The 14886-nt window shown below is 31.8% G+C and overlaps 1 protein-coding gene across 2 annotated transcripts in view; it reads right to left on the reverse strand.

The window, feature by feature from the left end:
- Positions 1-2815: 2815 nt before the first annotated feature.
- Positions 2816-14886, reverse strand: part of sdt (MAGUK p55 family member stardust) — a 299466-nt gene continuing 287395 nt past the window's right edge. For both annotated transcript variants that reach the window (XM_085948727.1, XM_085948728.1), the window contains 7 exons: positions 14074-14281; positions 12074-12206; positions 11503-11666; positions 10920-11084; positions 9162-9293; positions 6861-7042; positions 2816-5209 (listed from right to left, as the gene is read on the reverse strand). In XM_085948727.1, the coding sequence (XP_085804853.1) occupies positions 5027-5209; positions 6861-7042; positions 9162-9293; positions 10920-11084; positions 11503-11666; positions 12074-12206; positions 14074-14281 (1167 nt within the window). In that variant the 3' untranslated portion in view covers positions 2816-5026. The remainder of the gene's footprint in view (positions 5210-6860; positions 7043-9161; positions 9294-10919; positions 11085-11502; positions 11667-12073; positions 12207-14073; positions 14282-14886) is intronic.

Raw genomic sequence — 14886 nt, forward strand, 5'->3', positions numbered from 1 at the left:
AGAAATGTGGTTTAGCTGCTTTCTCTTCGTCTTTGATAATGCCGTGTAATGCCGCGTCGGCAATCGATCTTGACGATGGAAGACAGTGTTTGTTCAGTAAACCAATCAAAATGCATACATGACTGCACTCACCCCTCGCAAATTACCCCGCAACATTCACAATTATTGCTATCACACATTTTTTATTAGTATGTCGCATGTCGGACATTAGATTGAAGAGGTAAAGCGTAATTATGTGTATGTAAGAAGTCCTTGCCAGCTCGGCCATCCTGCCATAACAGTTGTAGTAATTTTGAAAACAAAAAACAATATTCAAAAGAGAATATAGTAATAAAAGAACATTTGTATAATATTATATCAGATTTACTGGATTCCTTCTTACACACATACTTTTTACATGATATATATATGTAGGTATTTATTTAGGTAATAAGATTTTTACTTAATCATTCATATGTAATTTATTAACTCTTTTATCATAATAATAATAATAATCATAATCATAAAATGTAATAACAACTGTCTGGAATTTTAGTAGATATTTACACAAAAACTAATTCATAATGTTTTTTTAGTAAATGACCAAAATTACAACGATAACTTATAAAAGCAATGGACGCAATACAAACACACGAAAGAGGTAATAATTATTTATCATTATCAAGTAGGTATTGTCTGCCTGTGAAACACATTATGTCATAGATTACCGAAACACTTTTAATTAATTTAATGAGCACAACAACGGCCTATGTAACATTTTGTAATTAATTATTTATCATAAGAACATTGTTGTAACTGATCTCTTCGTAGTAGTAGGTATATATTATTAATATCGCAAAATTGAACGACAGTTTGAATGTTTTAAACTCGACATTTACATAAGATTTAAATACGTTATTTTTAGAATGAATATTTGGCGGTGTCTTGTCTTATGTCCAATTTTCATAGAATTTGATTAATAATAATTCATATTAACAATGTATGAGCTACATATCAGTAACACAATATTATATTTCATAAAAATACCAATAAATATTATAAAGATCGTAAAATATTTAGAATGAGTGAGAGAATTATACAAAATCAAAATATAAATGACTAAAAGTTGTGTTTATTGAAAAAAAATTACATGCAATAAAAACAATTTTTTTAATGTGACGCTTTCAATGATTGATTTGATTTTGATTTTTGGCTGCGAATTTTCATTTTCCAGACTAGTGTATAAATGGCAGTAATCCACAATAATATTTTTTAGTTAATTTGATATTAAAACAATCTTTTTATCTATTTTTGGCTATGAAAAAAATGCTATAAATCATTTTATAAACGTTAAATGTATTTCACACTGCTTCAATGTAAAACTGTGATGAATATAAAAAAATTTATGAATTGTAACATTATTCATCCGATCATTGTACATAGTAAACTGATTTATAGAATTTTTTTACAATACAATGATAATATAATTTCATTATTATGGTCAAAATTTGTACATAGACTGTTTTTGCATTGAGTTAGTTTAATAATTGGATAAGATACAATAGCGACAGTTTGAAATAATATTTAGAAAATGAAAAATCAATTGGATAATAATTGATTTAATAAATCATAGTTGGTGTTGATTTCCATATTCTTATTAATTTATGAACAATACCTAAAGATGATGGCCTACAATAATATTATTTGTTTTTCTCTCTCTGTGAATACGTTTCTTTTTTTATAAATAAATTTGTTCATCTATTCTTCATAGATTTTCAATTTTTTAGCAAACATACTCTTTTCAGTCAAATGTAAAAAATCATTTCATTTTTTATAAAGTTTATAATTAACATTGAAATCAATTTATTGTAACTCCTACCTTATTGTGACAAGATATTCTTAAATTCGTGAATATTTTTTTCAATTAAGCAACTTATTACAATAAAATTATGTAGGTATTTATGTAATTTTTCATCCGCCTGATTATTTTATTTTTGCATTCTTACTAGGCATATAAACGTAATAAGTTTGACAGAGGACATATTATATTGGTTATAAATGGAGTTACCAGATTTTGAAACATTCCTATTTATAATAAAATTGTTGCGAAAATAAATATATTAAAAACTATGTACCTACACATGTACACACTACACAGATGCAAAACTCTTCCAAATCTAAATTATAAGATAATTACGTATTTTGACTTAGGATCTATTGTCGCAATATTGCGGGAGTTACCATTGTTTTCTTCATTTCTTCATTGATAAGTCGGCTAATAGAGTTTGGGATTATTCATATTAACTATATGAAAATACTTATAAAACGTTGCAATAAAAAATTCCAATCTCTCTCTTTCTCTCTTTCTCTCTCTTTCCATACTTTTTATATACAAATAAATTGAGTTGTGATGTTAAATTAAAATTAACATTATTGTGTATGTCAGAAATAAATAAAGCAAATATACAAACAAAAATGTTCCTTTTATAATACTTAGTAATTCTAATTTATAAATGTTATATACACATGAATATATTGCTAGTTGTCTCTTCATTATGACACATTATAAGTCAGTTTACTAAAATTTATTGAAATAAAGCTAAAAGTGTATTAGGAATACAAATGTATTCATTTATTTATTTCTATTATTATAGCCACATCGAAAAAAACATTTATAAACCCTGAAATTAAATAATAATAATAATAATTGCTCTTTTGAGTTAATATGAGAAACTGCAAGAAAACATTGGTGTCAACGAGAACATCATAAGTCAAATTTATTATATTATGCCATTATATATGTAGCTACTTGGAACTTTTAGAATTTTTTATTTTTGTCAATTAAAATTTTGACTTACGCAGTTCACACAGAGGAAAAGAGAAAACTATTAGAATACTTTAATCATTCTAAAAGAGTCCTAACTGACAGCCTAACCCTCAGAATTATAAGTAAAATCAATGTTAAATTTAATGTTTGTTTTTGTTTCGGGAGTCAATAGATTTTTGACTATATAAAATTACTTTTCGATAACAATTATTAAAAGAAAGAGACTACATTTGGAACTGACAACTGTAAATCTAGAATTTTAGTCAATTGTCTAATTGAGGGTTATGACTTTTAGCTAGAAAACCGTTCATATTATATGGAGCCAACGGTTTAAGAAGAATGAGCAGTTATTAAAATTAAAAGGACGTAATATCTAATTAAATATTAAACCCAAACTATAAATCTCTAAAATAAACATCTCTAGAAGGTATATTTAATAAAATACCTATTCATATAATTTCGTCTGTCAACTAGTGAACACCGAGTTATAAAGTCTCTATAACCCCTAGCGGGATTTCTCACTATGTTAGTTGAATGAATTATTTTTTGAAAATTCCACAAAAGTAGTGCGCGGTACTTGTTAGCCGTTTGAAAAAATGTATGTAGACGTAAATCTTAGTACGATAATTTGATAAATTTGATATTTAATATTTCATATTATTTGTCTATTCTGACGATTTTGGTGCTATTTTACTTGCCGCGGGGGCATGCTATTTTAACGAACATCTCAAGCAAATGTAGAATTGTAACAGCCGATCGGGCGAGAGCGTCGTGCCGTCTCTTGGACTTTTCAAAACGGCAGCGGACACCGAGATAAAATGACGCCGCCACCGTGTCGATGCGGACGGTCGCTCGACCGCTTATCAAAATTGGCTACAATTTTCGTAAAAAATTATTCAAGTCACAAGTTGGAGACGTCACAACCGAGTACTAATAGTGTCATAATTCAAAATAAATCAGTTATCCCATAAATATTATATACGAAAACGTTTTCTACAAATTTGGCAAATGTGTTTTTATATAAATATTAGACAACGGATTTATTAACAAAGTTTGAAATCACCAAATTGTATCAATAATTTGGATTTGTGTCACTATTACTTCTCGGGTGATGTTTAATGCTTGTAAATTTGTATGCATATTGAGACAACATAACGGTAGACTGGCACATCTCTAATTCGACAAAATTACACAGTCAGGAGTGAAAATGCATTCTAAAGTAAAACATTTAACGAGGAAACTAGATCCGAAAAGATTTATTTAATGGTTAAAATGGTCCAAAATGTATTGCATATTACTTTTAGCCGTTTCTTTTTCAGAAAAACGGTAAAAAGGGTAGACTGATTGCAAATGTTTAATGGTCTTACTAAAATATTGATTAAAAAATAATTCAGAATTAAAAACATGTGCCAATATGCTAAATCCATTCTTTTTTCTTCAGAGAATGAATAAGAAGAAACAATTAATGATTTATAATTTTAAATAATGTTGTTAATTAATTTTAGAGATGAGATAATATGACAGTTCAGTGTTGTACACTATTAATGTAAGACTGTCGCAAGTCAAAGTAAATGTTAATTTTATCGTTAAAACAAGTGAGCCAGGCTTTCAAACATTTGCAATGAGTCTTAGGGCAGTCGCTGACGAGACCAATTAAAAGACTGCCAATGCTCCCAAACCATAATCGTAAAACCCACTAACAAAAAACATTCGACATTTCTCAGACTTTAGATCCGACCACTAGTTACGAGTCGATGAACTGTTTCATTTTATTGTTCCGTCGATGGATCATCGATTGATGTAAAATGCAGTTCACACTTTCATTACCGGTCACTCTATCATTATAACAATAATTAATAATTATTAGTAATTAAAAAAAGTCTGTTACACGAAAACACTAACGGAGATAATTCATATTATTTTGGTTACGTTAAATACCTATTGATCAAAGTAAATTTTTAACCGTATTAAACTCGCGAATTACATCATATTCATGCATTAACTAAAATCACTTTTCTCTGGACGATTCCTGCGTTTCGAATACATTGTCTCTTTCGTCTTTCACTTCAGAGCGTTGTACGCGCGTCAAACACTGTCACTCAGCTCGGTGAGCCTTATCCGGTTCGTCCAAACGGCACTGTCCACGTAATTGTACGCAAAGTATAAAAGAATTATGTAAAAGTCATTTGCGAGTCGGTCAGCGCTGAGGTTGACCGTGCGCTAGGTGTGCTTCAGCCAATGGGCCGGCACCCACTGGGGCTCTCGCTCCAGGCTGTTGATTTCGGCTAAGAGTTGAGTGTACGCCCGCTGCGTGTCATTGTTTATGATGATCATGTCAAACAGGTGGCCCCATCTCAACTCCATATCGCGGGCTGTCGCGATTATTTCTTTCAATTCCTCCTCCTGAAAATACAGAAAATAATATTAATCTTTGTAGCAAAACATTAACTTATAGTTTTCAAAAACATTTTTTATCTTAGGTAAATTCTGTTCATCTCAATTGTAATTTTTGAATTTCACCGAAAACGTTAAGCATGTTAGCTTTGAAATAAAACAGCTTGTAAGAACAATCATACGTCGGATGTGTCAAAATGTACAAACTATTTCCTGTCTAAACGGTCAAAACTGTCTTCTTCTTCGATGGCGCCACAGCTCAAGTCGAGCCCTGGCCTCCTCCACTGCCGTCCTTCAACCGGAACTGTTCTCCGCACGTTTTTTCCAGTTCCTGATTTTTAGCAGCTGATTGGCATCTTTTGTAATGTTATCACCCCGTCAAAACTGTCTATCTCACTGTAAAATTTACCACAGCCAAGAGGTGCTGTTAAAACATAGCACTTGTTGTAACAATTACAACTAACTTATTGTAATTGCCACAATAAGTGCTAATACTTCGATACAAACCTACCCTAGATAGCTGCCGAAAGCAGTCTTGTGTATTGAATAGATGCGTTGATTATGTTAGTTACAAGTGACTTCGCATCGCAAGTTCATTTGTAGAGATCTTTACGTGAGGGTGAATTTAGGTGGACGTTGTTTTATAAGTTTTTAAGATAGGGTATATCAAAGTTCACTCTGTGTGCTTCCATCTACTTTTATTTTTGTTATTTTATTTTATTTCTTTTCTTATTTTATTACTTATTGTATTATTAACTCACATTTCTCTGTATTTTTATTTTAAAAATTGTTAACACTTATTTTATGTCATGAACACTTTTAATTTATAATTTGTTATGTTCATTATATGTCAAATAAATAAATTTGATTTGATTTGATTTGATTTGACACAAGGCTCCTTCTATTTATAGTCCAAATTCTTTGAGTTACCTTTCACATTTTTATTTTTTATAAAAATCTATGTTTTCAAATAAGAAAAAAAGTACATCGAAACCATGAGATATTAAAAAATTAACCTCAAAATGAGTGTCTCCGATTTTGCCGGCAGGTTTGCCACTATTATTCTAACTGTCGCATGAAAATTGAGAAGCTTCCAAACTGTTTTGATTCACGCATGCAATCTTACAACTTCCATGACACGTGTTTACACGTACATTTTATTGGGCCCCGATAATACGAACTGTCAGCAGTAAATCCATGCACGTATTTAAAATGTAAATTATCATTAAATTGAACAACTAAATTGGAGTTATCGTATTCTGTCACCAGAGACACCCTTAAATTAGACACTCTTAAACAGCATAACTTAAAAGGGTGTTTATCCTTCAAATGGTATGTGTGATGGAAGGAAAAGCATTTAAAATACAAAATCAGCTTATTGATCCACGATGAAGATAATGGACTTCCTGGCTATCCAGTATCCTAATGGTGTCTTCAAGAACTAATTACGAGTATTCATTATTACTCATTACTTAAACTCTTGGGTCCAAATCAAAGACGCAAATTAATTGAAAAATATGTTAATTTGACCAGTCATAGAATACGAAACCACAACTCCGCAATCACGAGGCGAATATTTTGACCTGTACTCCACAATGGGTGCAAAGCAACAAATAATATATTATAAGGCACAAAGAGTATTAATAAAATGATATCTCACCTTGTACGCTTCCCCGTTGCGTAGTTTCTTCTGTCGGAGCTTCTCTAAGCTAGGCGGTGCAACTAATACTGTGTAAGGCTTAAGGTCAGAGTTCCTCAGGAGTTTTAAGGACTGCGGGTGGAGATTTAAAACGCATATTTTCCCCGAGTTCACTACTGTTCTTATTGCTTCTAATGATGTACCTGAAATGAGACAAACATGGATATTTAATTAGCAGATATAATATAACGCTATAGTTTACCTTAGTGAAATCAAATATCGTATCTGTTCACGCATGCCGATTGTCTTGGTATGATGGACATAGACATACATCAATATTTTTATAAGACAAAATATCATTCTGTATTTTGACATTTTTCGTGCGTCATCTAGAGTTTTTTTAACATGTCATGTACATACATATCGCACCGTGAGTGTAAAACCAAGGCATGTGCAAAAGACATATTTTGGAGATATTAGGGTTTGAAGTCTTCGTTTTGCTAGGACAAATAGAGTTTCTAAAAAAAACCATAATATTTGGTTTATATCTACATTATATTGCATGTTCTTTCAGTTACTTCACTTATACATTATCAAGTTCACGACTTTTGCAGTTGTTTCGTATTTAATCTCGATATTGAAAAATTTGCACTTGTCATGGTTTTACACTCACGGTGCGATATGAATGATCAAGAACTGATCATTAGCACCAACAAGTGCTATAATGGTCTCTATAGGCACCATAAATCCTCCAGATTATTGAGAAATATAAAAGTCCACCCATCCGTGACCAGTAGTATTGTGCTATAATTTAGAGACATGAGTTGTTTCATGAGACATTAGTGATTTCCATAATCTACACATGTTTAATTATAGAATTTTGTGAAAGATCTTTAGTTCTATCTGCGCGGATGGCATGTGGCGACGTCATTAGATTTATGTATTTACGTATGGATGAACAAGCGTTGATGTAACACGTCACGGTTAGTGAACCAGGTGATAGGGCTCGATGGCCAAGAGAAAGACTTGAGAAAGATATACTGGGAGGCATCAACTGGGGAAGGAGAGCGGTAGACTAGCCAGAATAGATGTGTCAGCTTGAGGACCAGAAAAGAAAGAACAGTTGACAAAATAGACTGCTTCCTTGACAGTTGAGTCAATATTGACATTTAAACTCTATTAAACAAATCATGTCAGTACGTGAAATCATGAATGCGATTTTATTGGCTTTTTTGAATTTAACTTTAATTATTATAATTATTTCAGTGTAAAATCGTTATATTTGAAAATATGAAAAATAATCAACGAATATGGCATAATATACCTATAAACTAGAGATGGGAAAACTGGTCGATTTTAAGGACTAAGTATACTTACTACCAGTATAAAAAAATATTTAGTATAGAAACTTCTTCCAAACTAGTATTTGGAATACTATATAGAGGGTTTGGCGTGCGTATGCAATAAAAGTTTCATACTCAACTGAAACTAAAACCAACTCCATATTAGTATTTGAAATACATATCGGCTCAGGGAACTCAGACTGTGTATCGGCTTCAATAGAATCGCTAAAAATACGCTGAGCTCCGCTTGTCGAATAGTCTCATTTATTATAAAATTTTAAACACATTTTAAATTTATGAGTTGTTTTTCTGTAAGGTTACAATATTCTTGTTAACAAAAATTAATAACAGTGATTTTTTTTAAATTTTAAACATGTTTTGAGCGGTCATATAACAAGCCTAAGCCTGTGCGTCATCTCACCACTGTGCTGCGACACAAAAATTTATGACCTATTAATCATACATTCGAACGCAATAGACTAATAAATTAAAATATACCTATATTCAAGTGCTATCTCGTTCGCGCGTATTTAATGTCAATAGTGTTGAAAGTCTACCAACTGGCGAGTGCACAGAACAGCGGCTCGCGATGATATCATCACAGGTTTTTTAGAATAAGTTTATTGGGCCACAGATACTGAGTATGGGTAGTTTCATCCGAAACTTGAGTACACAAACTGGTGACAGTATTTCCAACTCACCTCGACTATAAACCAATATACTGTCGATTTATTTTGGAAATTCTATTTTTATTGACTAAATGAAATCTTAATATCTCCCTAAGCCCTAATATCTCCAAACTACGTCATTTGCAATTATATAATATGGATTTACACTCCCAATGTAACTTGAACAATATACATGTATAAGCAGATACCTACTACTCTTATTAAAAAGTATAAATCAAAATATTACATAATATGGGGTAGTTAGACTTTTAGTTTGAAGAGTATTTAATACATTATAATGAAACCCTTACCATAATAGGCTTTTTCATATTCTCCGTGTTCTACGAATTTCCTATTTAAAATGTCCGCCTCGAATTGCGTTCTCGATATGAAATGATAATCCTGCCCTGCCACTTCATTTTCTTTCCTAGGTCGTGATGTATCTGGAAAAATAATCAATAAACATTCATTCATCATTATATTTTAAACTACAATAATTTACTTTGATGATGTCTGATTTTTATCTTCAATGAGTGTAGTAATATTGTAAGTTTACTAATGGTTTCAAAGAATAGAACTATGATTATACTATATATTATATTCTGTTATAAAATCAAAAATAATGATCAATACTGCATAATTCTCGACAACTTCATACTTTTGCTATATTATAATGGCAACATTAAAGCAGTGGTGAAGGGTGGAGGTAGGCTGTTAAGATCTGACATAAATAGTGCACATTAAACGTTGTCAGTCATACGTATTTGTTTTCATTGAAATAATACTACAATATGTAGATAATGTTTGTTAGTTTTTAAAATTCAATTAAACCCTGCCCATAGTAGATAAAAATCAAAAAATATTCTTTTTATCCATAAAATATCTAAAATTATGCCATTAAACCATACCTACTTACAACATTTTACATAATTTAGAGAAGAATATTTTTTATCGATTATGGTTTAGTTAGTCAGGGCTTAAGTCATTGAACGCTAAAGACGCACCTAGCGCGTAACGATCACGCGGCCAATCGATGTAATGAGCATGCATTTTAAATGTGATAATTAAAAAGTAATTATCTACTCAGCAGTCAATGTGCAGTTAAAAAAACTAGCTAACACCATCTGTAATATTATGTACCTATTTTTAAGAGCATATATCAGTGAAACGGCAAAAGAATTTTCAACAATAGGTGGGACGAAATTTCGCCCGCGTTGCCAATCGGAGAGCGATAGTTGAGCTGTGAGCACGTCAATTTGTTTTGTGATAGCGTCGGAGGAATATATTCTTAAATCGTGTAAAGATGACTAAAAACGTTACGCATTTACTCGAAAAAGAAAACATGTCAATGAATATATTGTTATTATTACTAATATAACAATAAACATAACATTAAATGGACGCATGTTGAATTTTTATGACAAATTATGTTTTTTGTGTTTATGTGCGTCGCGTAGTCACAATCTTTTTAGACCATGACTCAGTTGAAGTACAGCCTTAATTCAATGAAAACAAATGAGTATGACTGAAAAAATGTGCACTATTTTTGCCAGATCGCCCATAGTATATCTAACTAAACCATTATGGTTTGATTTCAGCAGGGTTTAATTGAATTTTAAAAACTAACCAGCACCATCTGCAAATTTTGTTCTTATTTAAATGAAAACAAATAAGTATGACTGACAAAGTACAGTGTGCACTATTTATGTTGAATTTTAACAGCCTACCTCCATCGACCGCCACTCCATCAGAGATAATGACAATTACATAATATAATTCTTTTACTCTGTTGTTTATTAGAATCGTTAGATTTGTATTTTTGAATTTAGAATTTATGATTTACTTGAAATCCTCTTTATGATATATTCCAAACATGAAATCAGGAATGGTAGGGCTTGTTCAAGAATAATTCAAATAATATATAAAGAAGAACACAGTAAAATACGTCATAATGGAACAATTCACCAGATCTTTTTATATAATATAGAGACGACATACAAAATGAAAACTGAAACAAGGCGATCACAATTCTGTATTCTTTTTTATAATATGTACATAGTATAACTTACGTGGTATTGCCGCCGCGAATCTTTGACTGTCTTCCATCAACCTTTGTCTGAGTTCGTGTCTGCCGATGTTCGGAGGGCCGATTAGTACGATCGGTCTTTTATGGGAAGCTCTCGGATAATATAAGCCTACTTCTTCGTAAGTCAGGATCTCTTCGCTATCGTACTCTGGAAAAATAACGAATTATAACAATCAATTACTTGAGGTTTCTGTATCGACATAAAATAAAATTTAATATTTTTTTAATATAACCAGTAATAACATACATTAATTCACCAAGAGTATGGTATTTTAATAAACCACTGTTAATGCTTGAAATTTTAATTAAAAGAAACTTTCTCTCTTGGCAAATGATGCCGTGAATTTACTAAAAGCTAAATAATTTCATCTCATAGAAACCAGATTGCAATATTCAATCAGCTCAACTGAAGGCTGGACAGACATGAGTCATGAGGACAACCATTCTCTGATAGCTTCAGAACTATACCCGACAATTGCCATTTTATTCATTTTGTATTCAATGATCGAGACCCTAACATTCTCATAAATGTTCATCCACGAGCAATTAGGTTTTAATGAACTCACCATCCGGTCCAGTTGTAGCGTAGAGTGGGTATCCAGCTTCGCTTGAAGCCTTTTTACTCTTCTTTTTCCTCGGTGGTTTTCTTGCACATAACAAGGTTCCTCCCTTTCTCGGCTTATCACGAGATTGGACCTCACCAGCTAATGTCATTTTCATTGATTCTCGTCTGCAATAAAATAAAATGAAATTGTAATATACACAATAATAATGGTCATTTGAGGAACATAGAAATGTAAAAAACGGAGAATATTAACCTTTCGACAGTTCCGTTATCAATTCGACTAAGTATACTAAAAAGGTTCTCTCTTTATACGTCCAAATTATTTAAAAATAACCTCTTACATGACAAAAATATATGAATTATCTTTCATTTAAATTGGAAATAAAAATTAAATGATATTTTATAAACGGTTATTAAAATAAAAGATTTAGGTACTTAGTAAAAATAAAAATATATATTTTAAAAAGAGACGGATTAGTGTGAGTTGATTTTCAAACAAAATTTCTATGGCTTTATAATCCAACACATATAACATGTACAGTTATTGTATAATAATAATCCGAAAAGCTTACTGATGCTGGAATGCTTGACTGGGAATTAATCCGGCTAAGGTCTGATCCTCTTCCCCTTCTCTGAACGCCTGCCACCAGTTGGGGTCCTCTCTGCTTATTACGTGGAGAACGTCGCCTTTTTGGAAACTTATACCTAAAATCAATAAAATAAATAGTCAGGAGGCTTCTCGACATTGTCGAGCCAGGATTAGTTATGTTCCGTAATCCACCACTAAACTGCACAATATTATATTTCTCGGCTACTAAATTTAACCCAATCGCTTTAATCATTATTTTATACTGTGGACACAATCATTTGAATGGTTTCTTTTTTTATTGTAAATATAGTTTTAAGGTTCGATATTTGTAATTTCACTGTTATATAATATTATAATTGCAATCAAACTAATGAGACAATAGGATACGAGATTGACACCCTGCCTCTGTACTAGACATAAACCTTTCTTACGAAACTGACATACTTCTTGTGAGGTAATATTTTCAATGTAAATTCCGGGAGATTTCAATAATTTATGTATCGGCGATCTAATTTCTAAGTTAATCATAATATCACAATAGCTACAGAAATAGGAAAATATGATTACGATATAGTAGAGATATAAATAAAATATTCGCATTATAATTTCTTCATTCCTTCAATAATTCGATTGCAAACTTATGATATTTTTGAAAAAAGTCACATATTCAATATTTTGCAGCAGAGCAGTCTAACATAGATAATCTAATTTAGTTAAAATACTTGCCCGCGTTCGGACTAAATTGAACGTAATTGGATGTAATTTTGAATAATCACAAAACCCAGGCTTTGAGAAAAACACATGAATGTTGTGTCCTCACCGGGATCGAACCCGGAACTCTCGGGTGGAAGGTCAGCGCCTTACGCACTGCACCACGAGAGCCGCCGAAACTCAGTATGTTGGAATCCCGCACTTTTGCAATTAATCTTTTTGCTATAGCTTAACACAATCACTGTTGATCTCTTAATTAATATTTAATTACCACATTTAAATATCATATTAATTATATCTAATGGCCAGGTAATGCAAACGCGCCAGTCGCATTGTTAGCACTTGAAAACTGTGTGACATTGGACTCCCAAATTTTCAGCATTAAGAGAATGTAAATACACATTTAAATCTGCATACTTAATCCAAATAATTACAAGATAAAAAGAACTTTTTATATACCACGTTGTTAAATTTTCCGTTGAATCATATAAAACTTGACAATCCTATGTATTAATAATTTAGGGCAAATAAGGCAATTGTCAACAAATCATGTTTTTGCTATTTTGCAACAAACAAACAAATATAGAATACTGAAATGTCATTTTGATTTCCATAGTAACGCACGTGTATATTAATAATTTAGTTGCTAGAACCATCCCCTTAGCAACCAATAATAGTGGATTGGATTACGGATTTCTTCCGAAATAACTTTTCATACAAAACAGAATTAATGAAAATGAATTCAATTCTACTTAAAGATGGCTAAAAGTATTAAAAGAATGCATTGGCATCGTGTTCTAATATATTCTAAAAGTTTCAAATGTCTAGCTAGTCAGGAAGTTAGTTAAAAATCGATTGCAAGATTTGTACTGGATAAACAACCAACGGACAAACAAGAATACGAGCTAAGAAAAACGTTGTAATATCAGCTTTTCAGCTCTAAGGTGCAGATTTAATTTGTAATGAACAAATGCATCTAGTACCCCTGGAAATTTTTGCATTTAATTAATGTTTCCTTTTATGAATTCCGAGAGTTATACAATGAATCAGAAAATAGGGATAGCATAATATAGGTACAAAACTAATTAAAATAAAAATTTGGGGAGATAATTATTTTGTTAGAGAATTCTGTGCTGTGTACGGCAACATTTCACATAAAGGGAACACTATTACCGGGATTAGTTTTGTTAAAAATCTGACTCTCTGTTCTATTTACAATGTAACGAAAACAGTAATATTATTAAAGGTGACAATCTTTTCACATCGTCTTACCTAACTCTCTGCAGGGAATATAAATGTCCTCTTCAGGATCATAATCAAAGTGCGCCTTTACGTGCAGGACATTATTGTCACGGTGTCTAGGGCGCGGTACTCCGGCCGGCACTACCAGGAAGGTGAGCGTCCCCGACATGCTAGCCAGCAACTCACACACCTCGTTCACGGATTTGCCTCGCATCTCGATGCCGTTCACTTCCAGGACCTGCAATCATAAATTTATGTTAGATAAAAGAAACAATATGTTTTAGGATACTTTATAAATATTTACTGCATCTCAATCCTCACACATGGCAATTCCTTCAATACTAGAGAGAAAGAGAGAGAACTATCCATATAGGTATAGATGGAGTAACATTTAATTCTAGGCAGAATTACTAGGATAACCAAAAAGGTGAGTGATGGTACCTTACGAAGAGTCAGAGCTACCATATACTGAGCATCAATGACAAGATACTTGCGGCAAATACCAGGTATGCTGTACTATGACTTTGTGTCAAAAACAGAGAGATTGAAGATGAAAATGTGTCATTGGATAAATATGTTCAGGTTCACATTAATCAAAGGTTGTTTTGTATAATTTCCATGAGTATATTATTTATAGATATAGTACGCCTGAAATGACTTTTTGAGAAAATATTGTTGTATCATTCAAATACATATATGTCCATTAAGCCTTTGACTTTCAAGTATAATAGAATTTTCTCAAAAACTACTAGACAGGACATACCAGTGGCGAGGGTTGGAGGTAGGCTTTTAAGATTCGACATAAATAGTGCACACTAAGCTTTGTCAGTCATCGTCATTTGT

This window comes from Rhyacophila brunnea, unplaced genomic scaffold, assembly GCF_057557595.1.
Source record: "Rhyacophila brunnea isolate RB1 unplaced genomic scaffold, BYU_Rbru_1.0 scaffold_21, whole genome shotgun sequence".
NCBI lineage: Eukaryota > Metazoa > Arthropoda > Insecta > Trichoptera > Rhyacophilidae > Rhyacophila > Rhyacophila brunnea.